The sequence below is a fragment of the Cebidichthys violaceus genome, unplaced genomic scaffold (genome assembly GCF_023349555.1).
Source record: "Cebidichthys violaceus isolate CVI_PGR_0920_01 unplaced genomic scaffold, fCebVio1.0.p SCAF_12, whole genome shotgun sequence".
Lineage (NCBI taxonomy): Eukaryota > Metazoa > Chordata > Actinopteri > Perciformes > Stichaeidae > Cebidichthys > Cebidichthys violaceus.
In genome coordinates this window covers 1,863,495-1,879,300 of record NW_027176285.1, presented here as the reverse complement: position 1 = coordinate 1,879,300, position 15,806 = coordinate 1,863,495, and the positions used below count along the sequence as shown (strand labels likewise).

At 44.6% G+C, this 15,806-nt stretch overlaps 1 protein-coding gene across 5 annotated transcripts in view; it reads right to left on the bottom strand.

Annotated features, from left to right (window-relative positions):
* The window catches only part of LOC137868878 (RIMS-binding protein 2-like), a 55,492-nt gene that overhangs the window by 11,915 nt on the left and 27,771 nt on the right, over positions 1-15,806 (bottom strand). For all 5 annotated transcript variants that reach the window (XM_068705879.1, XM_068705883.1, XM_068705880.1 and 2 more), the window contains exons 4-11: positions 13,193-13,282; positions 11,152-11,274; positions 8,355-8,459; positions 4,446-4,650; positions 3,269-3,426; positions 2,994-3,073; positions 2,765-2,874; positions 131-946 (exon numbers count right to left, since the gene is read on the bottom strand). In XM_068705879.1, the coding sequence (XP_068561980.1) occupies positions 131-946; positions 2,765-2,874; positions 2,994-3,073; positions 3,269-3,426; positions 4,446-4,650; positions 8,355-8,459; positions 11,152-11,274; positions 13,193-13,282 (1,687 nt within the window). The remainder of the gene's footprint in view (positions 1-130; positions 947-2,764; positions 2,875-2,993; positions 3,074-3,268; positions 3,427-4,445; positions 4,651-8,354; positions 8,460-11,151; positions 11,275-13,192; positions 13,283-15,806) is intronic.

Below are 15,806 nucleotides of genomic sequence, written 5' to 3'. Positions count from 1 at the left end.
AACAGAGCAGTAGCAGTCTGTCGTCTCCATCTGTCTCCAAGACTGTTTAAAAACAAGCAATCGTCTGCTTTGGCGCTATGCATGTATTATTGATATTGTATCTTTATGTATAGTAATGAGCTTTGCTGACCTGCAGCCTGAGTGCAGAACTCCACGCCGGCTTCTTTCCTCTCTCTCTGCTCCAGCGGCAGTTGCCATGGCACCTGGTGCGGCTGTGCCACCACCGTCACTTTGTAAACTGTCAGGGGCTTCAGGTTGATGAAGCGTAGTCTATACCTTCCCGGCTTTACCACTGCATGCTCTGCCCCGTCCAGGAACACGTTGTGACCATAGTTACTGTTGCTAGGCAACCAGGAGAGCTCGGCAGTGTCACGCTGGATGTCGTCCACCCGAAGGCCGCACGGCGCCACCACCACGTTGGCCCCCACCAGCAAGGTGCAGCGCAGCTCGTCTGACAAGCCCCGGTCCGTGGCGCTCTGCACCGACACGCGATGGACGCAGCCGTCCAGGTCCAGCTTCTCCAGCAAACACTTGGCCCGGCCGCCATACATTACGCTGGCGCGAAGCTCCCCGTCTACTAACACGTTGTAGCCAGAGATGTTCCCCCAGCCCAAAGGCACTAGTGGAGGCTCCCAGGCCACAATGACGCTCCGTGCCAGCTGCTTGATCAAGTTGATCTTCCGGGGATAAGGCACAACGTCTTCGGCCAGGTCCTCAGGGTCCAGGGGCCCCCCTGTCCCATTGCTACAGGGAACCAAGGCGTTAGATGAGCCCAGGAGGCCGTCCTGGGCACCTCCATCCACTGCCATCAAGGCCAGGGGCATATGGTCCAGAGGGCCCAGGTCGTCTCCTCCCTCTCCCGACTCAATCGCTAGTTTTTCCTTGTCTTGGACAAATTCCACGAAGTTGGAGGGAACAAGTCCTCGCTGGCCGTCTAGCAGCTCCCCTGTGACACAGAAGGACATAGATTGGAAGTTGTAGGAGATGAGTAACTCAACAAGGTGCCTTTATTCTTCCTGTTCATGTTGAGGAACAAAAAGGCTGAAAATGCTACCCTTGTCTTGTCTCTATAGGAAAGACGGTCCCTCCGTGATGCCTCACGCAAATGTTCAAATTAGGCTCACTAATGGCTCCTTACGAGAAAAAGACACAAGGACAAGCTGTAACTTGAATAAGAGCTAATCATCAGTGGGATCTATTTTCCTTGTGTGGTGGGAAAGAGTCCGATATGTAAACATACAGTGTGTGCTATCCCCTAAGACGCAGGATTAACTGCTGCTCTGATGCTATCTTTTGTACTCTCTCCAGTAAACACAGAGCTCAGAAAACATTTCAACATTTTGAAGAGCGTGAACTTTAGTTCACCGCTTTTGAACATTTCCAGGAACACCCCTGAGCATGTAGATGCTGCGGTCAAAGCAGGAAGAAGAAGAAAAGAAAAAACAGCTTAGATTTGCACTGTACTTTTTTCCCAAAGGGAAGAAGTTTGTCTTCAAAACAGCTCCCTATCATCTTGTCCTTCAATCCCTTTCTCCACAGAGGCCTGGGAGACCTTAAGACATCCGTGTGTGTCGTGTGTATTTGTGTGCGAATGTGTTTTGTTTGTGTGCGCCGATGATTAAACTGAGCCCTGCTGGATTAGTCATCGAGCTAAAAGGGACCAAGGTCCCATCTTGACAACAGCTCGGTCTGAGGCATGAGTCTCCCTCCTGCGTGGTAAATACAAGGCTCTTCCACGATGCCATGCAATTTCACCGCCCACAGCTAATGAATCACTACAGCTGAGTACGACTGTGTCTGCAGCGGGCTGCGCTGTCGGCAGGATTTCTAGTCAGGGGGATTAGGATTGCCTCTGATGGAGAAGCCTTCATAATTCTAAAGAGATTAGACAGAGAATCACTCCAATCACCAGTTACAAAAAGTGTACAGGGCGTGTTCTTGGTGACTGATACAGAGCATACTTACATACAGGTGTCGGCAAATCAACGTAATCGCCTAGTGGGTGAATGACTAACTTTAAAGTAACAGGTTGAATGTCAAGCTGGAATTTTGATTGCTTTAAAAGAGGTTTAATAGTGAGCTTTTTCAAAGCGATATGCAGCTCAACAACAGCACTGTCATCAGAGCCCAAACTGAAGGTGGATCAGTCGAAGAAAAACTGCTAAAATGTGTGATAGCTCTATGTTTGACTGCACTGACAAAGAGGAGTTCGGGTCGCAAGGTTAAAATAACCAGTAAGACGTAAGTATCAGGGTGACAAATACTGCTACTGTCATGGTGCCCAAGAAGAGCAACAGTGTTCACAGTGACGATCGCGTCAGCACTGTAGCCTCTTTACATTAAGGTTTGATCGTGATGTAATGTCACGTCTCGCACATTGAGGACGAAGTCAACAAGATATACTGTACAAGTGACAAGTAGGTGGACAAAATACGTCATGCATAGTATATGACATGGTAATTTTAAAAGGATGTTGACTGTAACAAATTCACTGGGGGATAACTGTGAGCTGACGCACAGATGTCGGCGTGTTGTCTCATTGCGAGATAATCAATATGCGATGATGCACGCGCTTGTTGTGACTGTCGAGCATTCTCTGCTACAGCAGCAGACAGGGACTCGGGCAAAACCACAGACTTGGAAGGCAACAAAGGAACACCTCCTGCTGTACTGTAATCTTTGATACATAAAGTGCAATTTTGGAAAATAACAATAATTAATCATTATTTTCCACGTCGTCTCCGAGCCTCGTTTTACTTCTCACCTTGATAGAAGCCGTCATCGTCCATGTTTCCATACACGTACAGATACTTCCCAGCCACAAGGGGGAGTTCTGCTTCAGGGTGCTCGTTTGGTCCATCGTAAGGGTTATAACTGAAAGGAGGAGTTCCATTTCTTTTTTTGTTAGTTTTCATGACAGTAGCTTTTTTTTTTACATTTATATTTTTAAATAAAGAAGCAATCAACAGATTCCTGAAGCTGATCTCATTCACCTGTATCGGGCAGTGCAAAGGCGGACCTGGCCTGTGTAGCGAGGCTTGGACCTGGGTGACGGGCTGGCCTCATCCTCCATCTATGGATTGACAACGTAGCCGACATTAATGTCATACACTATATGCGTACTATTCATAATTAGGATTCAACCCAGAGAGTAAGCAAAGTAAGCCATTAACTCTGAATACATGACAAAACGTACAACTATCTTGAAGACATGAGAAGTTCTACAAGCGTCGATGCGCCAGTGGTCACATCGATGCATCAGACCCACCTCTGAGAGGGTCCGCTGTCGAGGGTTGCCGGGGCGGTCCGTCGTCACGGTGCTGGACTTGACAGACAGCGGTTCTGGTCTTTTTCTGTCTCCAGTCTGTGGTGTGCAGGGCGAGAACTGGGAGATCAGAAGAGGCGTGTTTGCTGCGCTCTCATCGCCTGGGAGACATTGATTTCCATAGCAAATAAAGAGCAACTGTCATTCCTTCTGCACCCATTTGCTGCTCACTGTACAGCTATTGATCTCCTGTTGAAGCGAGTGTACAGCAAACACTCTTCGTGGCAAAGGCTATTCCACCCCAATCAACGCCTCACATCTGCGATGCATTTGTCCTTAAATACCACTGAGGTCCTCGCATGGAGGGGGGGGGGGGGGGGGACACACACAAACACTTGAAAAACTCAACTCAAAATAGAAAACTGCAGTCTAAGAGTGTGAACGGCTGAATTCCTTGAGGAAATTAAAGTCAGTCAACAACATGGGTCTACGGCATCAGTGGGTTCTTGCGGTTTGTGAGTGAGTAATATTATGCATTAGCCCGAAAGCATCAGTGAGTGCCCCCTCTGTTTCAAGTGGAGGGAAAGATAAAACAGGATTTCCAGCACTTCAAAGACCTCTGGTCTGTGCCAGACTGTATAAATCTACATCGTTGATACGGCTCTATCTGCTGGCTCTGCAGGTTGCACTATGTGTCGTTAGAATACTAATGTGTTAAACCACATTCATGTCATACATCAGGCCTATGATCAATTAGGGTGGATATTGATCATGAATAAGCGGCGCTGCCATTAATGGTCGTCCACCTCTGGTCAGGAGTTAGCTGATCCAGCTGTTATGCGAGCCGTCTGGGGACTAGATCACTCTCATTTCATTCTGATCAGAGGCCTTTTGATCACATGTAATTTGGTGAATGCTTTTATCCAGAGTGCAGTCATTATGTTTTTAGAATGGGTGGACCTCACTGGTAGTGAACCATTGAACACCGGTAGTCTAAGTAACATTTACGCCACAGATTTAGCAATGCACTTCTATATCAGACTCACGATGGACAGTTTACAAAAAAAGAAAGTCTCAAAATCATTGCAGTATCAATTTGTCTTCCTTTTCAAAACCTGGCGTCTCAGAAATGTACATGTTTATGTGAAAGTTTGGCCGTGAAGTGAGAGCCCTGACCCACCGTTCTCCGTCTGGGCTTCAAATCCCACGACGACTCGGGAGAGTGTCTTCTCTGATGAGAGAGGGATCTGGGACGCGGAGGCAGGATTATTTGTAAGGACGCCCACAGTATCTGATTGCAAACGGAAATTCAGCAGCTCGTTGGACAGCTGGTGGAAGTGTTCACTCTGTGACCTGCATTTCTGCTCCAGGTCACGAACCTTGACCTTTGAAAAAGATAACAAAGAGAGCAGAGGAGGAGGAGGGGGGGTGTAATGACCGAGAGGAGGGAGAGAAACAAAAGAGAGAGAGAGAGAGAGTGAGAGCAGGAGGTAAAGAGTGAAACATGAGGGAAAATACACACACAAAGCATGGAGTACTTCATCACATGTAATGTTCAGATAGGAATTCTCTGAAGAACAGCCAACGTTTCATCTATTAATGGCGATCAAACAAAGACCCAATTAGAAAAGGATCCCTAAAGAGCCATGTTTCAGCATTGAGCAGCATGTTATATTGGAACCACTGCAGTCTAATCAAAGCACATGGAAGTGTAGCGGCATCTGCACTGCTGCAGCTGCTGATACATAACACTGTTAGACTCTGATAAGGAAGCCTAAGTACTGCAAGCAGTTAAGAGGATTATAACACTTACAGTATAGACATTAAATATGTCATATCATAAATACATCAGAGGAAGTCAGGGAAGATGGATGGGGAGTACGGCGAGTACAGTGATACTCAGTATCATTCAGGACACAAATGGATTCTCACTTCGCCCAAAATAAGGTTTTGAAAGTTTTAATGATTTGCTAAAAAAAATTCACACATGAAACTAATCAGGGAGGAAAGTAAATACCTGAAACATTCTGTCCTTATTGTTCTGTTCCGACAAAAAAAAAGGAGGAGAAAGAAAAAAGTGAAGAAAGAAGAAAAATGTAAAGAAAAAAACATAATGAAGATTGAACCAAACACAAATAAATGGCATTGCAATCGATGCAAAGACTAAAAGTGAAATGCAAAACATTAATATATTTATCGGTGCAGATAAATATACGAACATGAAGTTAAAGTAAAAGGAACCAAAAAGAAAGACAACTTTATGTTTGTCTATCTGTAAAAGCCTTCCGAGCAACAGGACGGTGGAATCGGGGGGTTTGTTCTGAACAGTGGGGCTGTGTTTTTCCTCCCGCTGAAGTGTGTGTTTGTGTGTTTGCTCATTAGTGTAGAGAAACAGGCATGGGACAGAGACTAGTAATTGATTTCGAGGGATTTGCAAGAAGAGAAGTAACTCATCGACTGTGGAGCTTCCATTTCTCCGACCAAACCCCTGATATTTGTCTCAGCCAAACTGGGCCTGCTTGCTCAGTAAAATCGTATTAAAGTGCTTCAGCTGGATAATAACATGACCTTACTTGAACTACACTCAAAGGAGTCTGTCGTGACAAAAGGATTTAGAGTGAAATGAGAAAATAATTTTGAGTAGATGAGCCAGTGACAAGCTTCTTAAGAGACTGAAGAAACACAGCAGGTCAGTGATTTCGATCATAGGGACAGTTAGTATTCAAAGTCAGCCTGGTTGCAGGATTAATGGGAATCTGCAACTATTGTTAAAGTTTGGAGGAATGTGTCACACAGCAAAAGTACAGAAAACCTACGGGAAGACAAAGGACAATATAGGAACAATGCTGCAGACACAGAAGCTGAGCTACGGATTGGTTTAGACTCTCTGGGGTATGAGTCACAAACTGGTGTGGAGTATTGAATAACCGACACGGGATTACAGTATTTGTTCACAACCACTTCTAGGTGGGAAAAGGCCAGTTTATCGTCGGTGGATTTCAAAGTTTAAAACACAATTTCATGCCAGAACCACCTGTTTCAGGGCAGAGGGCATCGACCAGCACCCTGACGATGCCACTAAATCTTCCACTTCTCGAAGAAATTGTGTTAAAAGAGGATCCAGAAACCTAGGCCTGGTTTTCCTCCTCGTGCTTAACATAAAAGACCCTCCACATTTAATGTCCACACACACACACACACACACACACACACACACACACACACACACAGACACACACACACAGACACACACAGACAGGTGTTTTCACTTCACTGGCCTGATTAGACCTCTTCTCTAGGCTGTGTGGCCGTGTGCAGATTGACGTCTCGTTAACGTCTTGCTGATGCACCTGTTCACACCTTTGTCCTTCTTCGAGTGACCAGGTATGTCTGAAACTACGCTCTACACAAGGAACACTCATCTATGAGTAGAACATTGAGACACTTCTACGTCATCATCATGATCTTGCATTCTTACTGACAGGTGTAGTGTCCCTGGACGGTTGCGGACTAGAAATCTATCTGGAATCAAGCAAAGGTTTCAAAAAATTCTGAGAAACTAACAGAAAGCTTGACAGCAATGCTAACAAGGAGGGGGGGGGGGGGGCAGAGCTAAACCAACACTAAATGAGCAGAGGTGCAATCAGCCAAAGTCATTTAAAACACCTGTGAGTGCACAGACTTTGCTTCTTCTTTTTTTACAGATAAAGTGATATTTGAATCATTTTCATTTAAACGTTTACACTCAAATGAAATGCATTGTTTTAGAGAGTTTGTGTAGAACCCCTTGTCCCACATCTGTCTAATACTATGTGAAACATCTGGGAACACTGAGGTAAAGCTGCACCTCGAACAGGTGCGCCGCTTCCTCGTGCCGTTGGTCAGCGTGAAACCTAGCCTACAGAGAGACACACAGTGGCAGCTGACACCGCGATCACCGTCCATGAGGAAGAACAGACCGCACACCGCCGACACACTGTCGACCCAATGCACAGGTTGATCACAGCACTGGTACTTGAGGAGAAGCCTGCTCCTGATGGCTCTGATGAGCAGTAACAGATTTATTTTAGTGTGCGAGAAGTGGCTGGTGGCAGAAGTAAAAGCACAGTTTTCAACATTAAAAAAACCCTCTTTGCTTAGTTTTACAAATGACTTAGCATCTGCTTAGTGTCTGTTTGTTTTTCTTTGAAAGGACGCCGGTGCAAATACAAGACCATAAGTGGATGGAAAAAAACCTGACAGATTTGTGAGGAAGCAGTCACTATTCAGCTGTTCTAAGGCATATAAAAGCTTGCATGCTCTAAACCAGCAGGTATTTTGAGTATATTTACATATCAGTCAATAGAATAAGAAATGGGCTTTTTAGCTTTTTGTTTTATCTCTGTACGGCGTGTAAACAATGAATTGTAAAATAATGCTGCAACAGGACAAAGGTGCAACAAATACATTCTTTAAAGCTACATATTTGTTCATCTAACAGTTTAAAATGTAGGCTCCACAATGTTGAACATCAGGGTGATTGAATGTATTGAATGCATGATTAAGACAGATGATTAAACCTCTTCTTTTGAACAGTTTCTGGTACATCAAATTTAAATCCATGTGTCCCTTGTGATATTTGCAGTCTCCAAGCAGAGTAAGAATATATCCCAATATTTAAAAAAGGGACCAGACAGGATACGAGGCCTCGAGTCTGAAAGATGTTCACACGGTGTTTAAATTTACCAACAACTAGAGAGGCAACATTTTTAGCAAAGCGCTCTTCATCACACGATCAAACAATATCAGAAGACGCTGAAAGCTGAGACTGCACTTCGGACAAAATCTGCTGATTTTGACTTCATTTGACAGCTTTCAAAGGTCTTCATATTTTCTGATAGAGTAGCAGCGATTCAATGACAGTGATTCAGCACAAAGTGACTACTGACACATCAGTTACTGAACAAGCAGCTTCAGTTCGTCACCGCTCTTATCACAAAAATCAATTACAAAAGGAGCGTTGTGTCAAAAGTATAAAAAAAAAAAAAAAAAAAGAGTAAGCTTTCAATGACGAATTTTTGTACTTTTGCCGTTATCCATGAGGCCATACCTTTTGCAGTTGATTGATCTCCTTCTGCTTGGTGTGGAGGGCCACCAACGCTTGCTCATGCTCTATCTGCAGCTGCTGCTTCAGCTCTACAGCCTCGTGCATATGCTGGAGAGAGAGAGAGAGAGAGAGAGAGAGAGAGAGAGAGAGAGAGAGAGAGAGAGAGAGAGAGAGAGAGAGAGAGAGAGAGAGAAGGTTATGTTGACGGATGTTCTTTAGAGATGATTTTTGACAGTATACCGTTTCAGCTAGAAAGTTGAACTATTTCTTTAAAAGCAGATTTTGCAATCTCAGGCACTCGAGCGTTGAAGTTCATTGCGGAAGTAAAGTAGTGCTATACAGTATGAGCTTTTCGTATAACGCGTATCAGATGCAACCCACTGTATACTCCAAACTGAGTCAGACGAAGCTGTCACGCACGGTCACCCACGCTGATCCTAAATCTACCCTTTCCCAAATTAGCCGAGTCATAACCATACAGTATCTAGCCGCGGAGTCACGACCGGCTGCCACGTCTTACAGAAACAGAGTTAAGGCCATAAGATGTTTCCACGGGCTTAAGAAGAAAAGACAGCTTAAAAAGCTCTGACATTCATCATTTTCTCTCTGTGTTCTCTCTCCCTTGAAAAAAAAAAAAGAGAAAAAGAAAAGCCTCTTTACCTCCCGGAGTGGCTTCGAGGTGTCCTGAGCAGGCAGCTACTGCTTTGCATAATCAGGGAGAAGTTCTAAGCTGCAGAGGACCGGGCTGGCTGAGAGGCTGTCACCGGAGCCTTAGTGGAAAAAACTGCTTTTTATAACTCTCGGATATTCACGGTAGGCTTGATGAACTCACCTACATTTTAAGCAAACACTCTGTGATGTCATGTTAAACCAGAGACAGACATTGATTTTAAACCAACAACCTGCCTCACACAAGTCTGCAGCTCAAGCCCTTCAGACCACTGCCAGCCTTTCTTCTTTTGGTTTGTGGCCTTCATGATGAAACACGTTGGTCTATAAAGTTGTTCTATATAATATACATATATATATATATATAAAATATAAGTTTTTACACTTTTCCGTGCACCTTGGAAGTAGGTGAAGCTGTGCCAGGAACCCCCCACTCTGCTTCAACACCACAGAGCAGTATCTTTGAGACAAGCGATGTTTACTGCTTAGCAGAACTGTAGACCTGAAACCTGGGATTTGGACTTAAGTGATTGCAACATCAGTTGGGTCTGAAGACTACAGTTGAGGGCGTTGAGTTAAAAAAAGAAGTGAGCTCACCAGACCGCCGTAGACCACTCCCCCTCTCTGCTTGTGGCTCGAAGCTACATTAGCCGCTACTAGCACTGCTTAATCCTATGGACTGTTGTAACAGGCCGCTTTACATTTGTCTTGCATATTGCCCTTTAGACGTTCTGTATGACAGAGAAGTGTCTTGAATTCACACATATATGAGAATAAGTGTTTTGTTACCAGATTACATAACTTTAAAGCCAAGATTGACAGTGCTGTATCTCATTAGCTTCGACTGAAGAAGTCCGTGTTTTGCCATATTTAGTTTTTTCTCCATGTTGCATCTCCTCCATCTCTGCTCTCTTCATCCACATTGCCCCTCGTGTAATTTTCTCTAAATAGTCTCTTTGTCTGCTTAATCAATACACAATGAGAAAGTGACAAACCTTTCTTTGCTGTATTAGGGAGCGGGTCAGTTTTTCTCCGATGGGTACATTTCTCTCTCAAATATCCTGACAAACAGACAATCGATAGGAGATGCAGGGAGGCGAGGATTTGTAATGAGAGCGCCTCTCACGGCGCAGGGAGACTGTGTCTGATTACTATTGGCAGACTGGAAGACGGTGGAAAAAAGAGCCTCTCCATGAATCCGATGACACTTCACCTCGTGAGTTGCATCGCTTTCCTTCTGAAGTTTTCTTACAAAACCAACACATGGGATGATTTGGATATTTCCAAAAGAGGCAGCAGAAATAGGGCCGAAAAAAAGAAAAAAAAACAACCTCCAAATCTGATGAACGGCGTGAGCTGAACAGAACCACTGAAGTGAGCGAGGGATGAATGAGTGCAGATAGGAGTGCTGGAGAAATGTGGTGAGATATACAGTATGCCAGATGAAAAAGTGGACGGATAGAATCAGCGGTGATAGAGGAGGATAAAGGGGGTCTCCTAATTCTTTTTGCTATGCCTACTTAGCAGAAAGACATGCGCATGGGTTTGCCATTGCTCAGTGGTCTTCTGCACAAGAACGGGAGAGATGAAGAAGAAACTAATGCAGGTTTATGATATCAATCCCTGAACTAACTTTTAATTCATTTACATAATTTAATCCAGAACTGCAGGCGATTAAATGCGGGAGAGAAAGGAAATGTTTTCCTTGGGGGATGTATGAAAAACGGCAAATCAGAATCCTTTAATCAAGTAATCCAAAGGTTCATTACTGACACTTACTGGAAGGATTTCTGAGTTCTCCCACAATACTCAAAATAATTTTCTGACATGATGAAGTGACATGGAGCTCAGATTACTACCACTGCCCTGCAGTAAAGATGATTCAAAGTGTGAGAGATCAGGGGCAGGATTTTCCAAAATGTGAAGTGGTCAAAGGTAATTGTATGTATGACATTAATTATGATATTAATTAATAATATGAAACATGTAGTAAGGATAGAATTATGAGCGCACCAAAGAATACAGAGATGAATATAGAGATGAAGAGCTGGAGTTATTATAAGAAGACTACTGATATTTGTATTGAGGGGTACATGGGATGAAAGTGAACACAAGTTCCACAACGTCTCACCTTTAGAACCTGTTCCAGGTTCTCCACTTTGTCTTGGAGTTGGCTCCTCTGCTGCTGGGCCACGTCTCTCTCCTGGCTCACTACAGCAAAGGTCTGTCTCAGCTGCTCATAGTCTGATCGCACCTACATGGAGAGAACGAGTCCAGACGCAAGGGAGGGAGGGACAAGAAAGAGACAAAAAGAGCAAGAGGAGATTAAGAGGATTAAAATAAAAAAACAACATGGATAAACAGCCATAAAAAAAAAGGTCAGCGGAGACACAGGCAACCAGAAAAACCAACATAGCACTTCATTTCCTCCCTGTTTTTTACTTGAGAGTAAATGCAGCATTTATTCTGGGTTTTCTTTTCAAAGAGGAAAAGAAACATGCAATTTTGATGAGGTTTGTGCTTGCAGTAGACCTACTTTTTACATTTATGAATAGAGGCTGTTCTTTTTTGTGCTGGAGGGTTGATTGGGAGTTCACAGTCTGAAGAGAAATTAATCAGCACATTTCAATTTAGCCTTGATGAGACAGAGCTGCTGACTTAAGCGTTCTGCCTCTCGCTCCTTCATCAGTCAGAGGCCTTGAGTCAAGCTGGTTCCTCTCAAGGTGGCCTCATAGGACCGAGCAGAACCATCCCTCAGCCGTGCACCAATCATCTCATTAACGAGCAAAAGAGACGAGGGTACAATAGATAAGCATGCTTACTCAACTGCACAAAACTACGCCGCTTCAAAGGCAATGAGTTCATTCGTATCGTGGAATTTATGACTGGAGCTCTATTAATCTGAGCTGTGTCACGTCAGACGAGTAGCATAGCAATCATTTCCAAGCATTTATCTCGATACCCAAAGATGGTTTACATCATAAAATAAGATGAGGTGAGTAAAAACTAAAAGATATAAAATTAAACTTTAAAAAACCGTGGTCTGGTAATAAGACCTTGTGTTGTGTATCTCCCCTTAATAAATATTCTAATCTAATATATATTTGATAAATATTCTGTCTTTAGCTGTGCTATTTAATCAGCAACATTCAAATATTTCTTCAAAACTGAAATGAGTAATTGTCAATGACAGCACCCTGACTCAGTGAGTCCAGTACAAGCACACGGTGATTTTGAGTCAATACAGTTCCTTTTGAAACAGTTAATTCTCTTGAACTCCACAGGAAGTAGAATGTCTTCTCTGTGATTACTTTCTCTAATAATCTCACCACTTTCTTTCTGTTCTCTGCCTCTTCTCCCTCTTTCATCCCTTCCTTTCCTCCCTGCGCTCCGTCCACCGCACGCTGCCAGGATTGCTCTTACGAACCAGAGGCTGGACTGGACGTGCTTCCTTTTCATCTCTGTGCCCACCTTGTCCGTGCACAGATGGCATCTTTTTGTGTGGCACGCTGGAGCAAAAGCTCCAAGCTGAGTCCCTGGACACGTGTCAAATCTGCCCCCTCTGTGAAAGTCACTATTAGCGCCAGAGTAGCTAATCGCCTACCATCACAGACTGTCTCCATCTGGGTCTGTGTGTGTGTGTGTGTGTGTGTGTGTGTGTGTGTGTGTGTGTGTGTGTGTGTGTTTGTTTATGTATGCATGTGTGAAGTGGGAGACTCTGGCTGTCTGTGCCAGTAAGGACACAGCGATGGGAAAGGAAACGTAGCAATGATGTGTGTGTGTGTGTGTGTGTGTGTGTGTGTGTGTGTGTGTGTTAAAGATGGAAGACATGACATTAACAGCACATGTGGGTGAAGAAGCAATAGAAAGCCCATGAAGAGGCAACACACGATAACATGTATGATGATGATGAAAAAGGCTGCAGGTGTATTGATCTGCAGAGACGGTTCACAGACAGCAACATATGACTGATGTTGCAGCCATTTATAAGACCTTGTGCTTGTGATACGTAGCACCTATATCACTGGTAGTAGTGTAATATACAATAGATGTTACCATTGATCACAGCCTGGTTGGTCATTGATTATCATTGCGTGCGAGTGTGTGTGTGTGTGTGTGTGTGTGTGTGTGTGTGTGTGTGTGTGTGTGTGTGTGTGTGTGTGATGCCATACCTGGTCATACTCGGACGTCTTCAGGTGGCGGTTGATCAGCTCAAGGTTCAGACGATTTTTCTCCTGCAAGGCAGCATGGAGCTTTGCCCTCTAAATAACCAAGAGACACAAAAGAGAGTTAAGTGCGTTGTTACATTATGATGCATCTTCTTCCTCATGTCTGACTGCATCACGTATGCAAGGCAACCAGCACAACTCCATCTTAAAACTATTATATAAACGACAGAGGAAACACTCAGGTTAGCGCCGATCCCTCCCCTCTATCTGCACACGTGTGTGTGTGTGTGTGTGTGGGGGGGGGGTAAGCTTTTCTCTAAGATGCTGTCTGGAGGACAAAACCCACAGCTGCACACTGTCACCCTCCATTTGGTATATGGCATTAGGAACGGACGAGGAGAGCTGGAAAAAAGAGGGGGTGGGGGGGAGGGGCACAGGAAAAAAGAGACGAGGAGAAGAGAGGGATGGAAAAGAGGAAAAGGAAGTGGGAAAAGGTTAGAGGGAGATCTATTCAGGAAAAACCTAACAGACCGATGAGATGAAAGCATGGAATGAGGGAGTGCTGAATATGTCAGTTGAATGCTAAATAAGCAAATGATTCCATAATTTCATTCAAAAAGTAGCGAGCTCAAGATGATATTAAGTGGCACGCCACGTAAAAAAAAGGATTGAAAAGAGGTGTGTAGTTAGTCCCTGTCTGCACTCTCCGCTGCCCAGATCCACATTCAGAAGTTGTCACGCCGCCGGTGCTGCAGGTACTCAAGCATTACATAATTAGGGCAGACTCAAACTAGGGCATCGCTCTCCTCCTATCACAGCGCTGAGCATTTAAGACACTGCGACTGGTCATATCCTGGGCCCATGATGCCACTTCATGCCAGTGCACTGAGCTCATGCTGTTGATTGTCAGTGTCAGCATCGCCGTCATAACATGTGGATAAGTCATTTATAATAGCAGTCAAGCCTTTTCTCTGTTCAGCTTTGTCTTCATACAAAAAGCGTAAGATCACAGCTTTTATTTTTCCTTGTACGTCTAGTACGTTAAAATGGTGGCTCCAAGACCGGTGGGGGTTTTGTTTCAACATGTTTTATGAATCTAAAAATATTGCCCCAAATAAAAACAAGAAGATGTACAGTCTCTAAAACAGGGTTTAATCCAGTTGCCACCTATGTGTCATAAACTGATGAAAAACATCCGACTGGCAAGATGCATTCTAGCTCCATAAAGCACAGCTGACCGTGCTGTTTTTTTTATTCCACGCCGCAGCGCCATGTAAACACTGTGACACGCCTCACACACAGCACATGTGATGCGCTCCGTTGAGCCCGATTGCTGGGATATACTCAAGCAAAAGAGGAGTTCGGGCATCGTACGTCGGCTGCCGGCTCAGAGGTTTGTGATCAAATTTATCAGGACAAATGGAGAAACTCAAATAAACCCTGAGCCAAGAGGAGAAGAGAGGAAGGAACGGAAAGAGAGGGGCCAGCCAGGTTCCTCCTTCTCTTCAGGCAGAGAGACAGCCAGGGCTGTCGGAGGAAGACGCGATCAAACCGAGGCGACAGATCGAGAACAGACAAGGACGGGAAGACACGGAGACTGGTGAGTGAGTTCACACGCTGCTCTTATTGTGTAACGCTACCTCCGCATCACGTCACCGCAGACTACGGAGCAGCAGCAACTGTACTGAAGCACACCGAGCCACAGCAGCGGGCAAAAAATGATCCTGTTCTTTTCCGCCTCTCGACTGGTAATTATGGAAGACGTGACAGTCGTCCTCTGCGGCCGACACGCCAGGACGTGGCCTTGTTGTTTGACACCGAAGGGAAGCGTGGTGAGGGTTTGGTAGGAGATGTGAAGATAACCGGAAGGAAGTGATGGACAGGTCGAGTAAAGACAGCTCAAGTGAAAAAAGGAAGCTTGGGGTTCATTTGAGGTTGCTATGATAACAAAAGAAAGAGAGGAAGACACAAAGAGTGACCTTTTTATGGGCTTCTTTTTATGGGCCTCAGGAATGATGTCTGCTTCTCCGCTTCCTCCCACTTCCAGTGAATCACACGTTCACAGCTCTGCTTAACACTTCGCAACATCTTGTAAACACATTGCTATACTGCTAAGCCAAGGGACACGCGCGCACATTCCTGCGACAATTCAAACCTTCAATATGTACAAATAAACAGAGACAATCTGGTTAGAATGTATAAATGATTTGATAATTAGACCTTCTCTTAAGGAAGAACACTTTAAAAGGGGATTAACAGCACTCCGAGGACGTCTGCGGAATCCATGTTTGAGTGAAAAGTGTGGTGTGAATCTGCATGGCCGAAATCTGAGATCTATGTGTGTGTGTGTGTGTGTGTGTGTGTGTGTGTGTGTGTGTGTGTGTGTGTGTGTGTGTGTGTGTGTGTGTGGAAAGAGTGGACAAGCTAGGGGGAGAGACCTCAACACCACTAACGACTAATTCACTTCGACAACTTCTTTCTTCCTTCCTCTTCTGTCTTTTCTCTCCATCTATCTCCGTCTCCCACACACATACACACTCATGCATGCGCTTCCCCTTCCATCAGCACCATGATTATCAGTCTCTCTCCCCAAACCCACTAATTTAGCTGCTGGCCC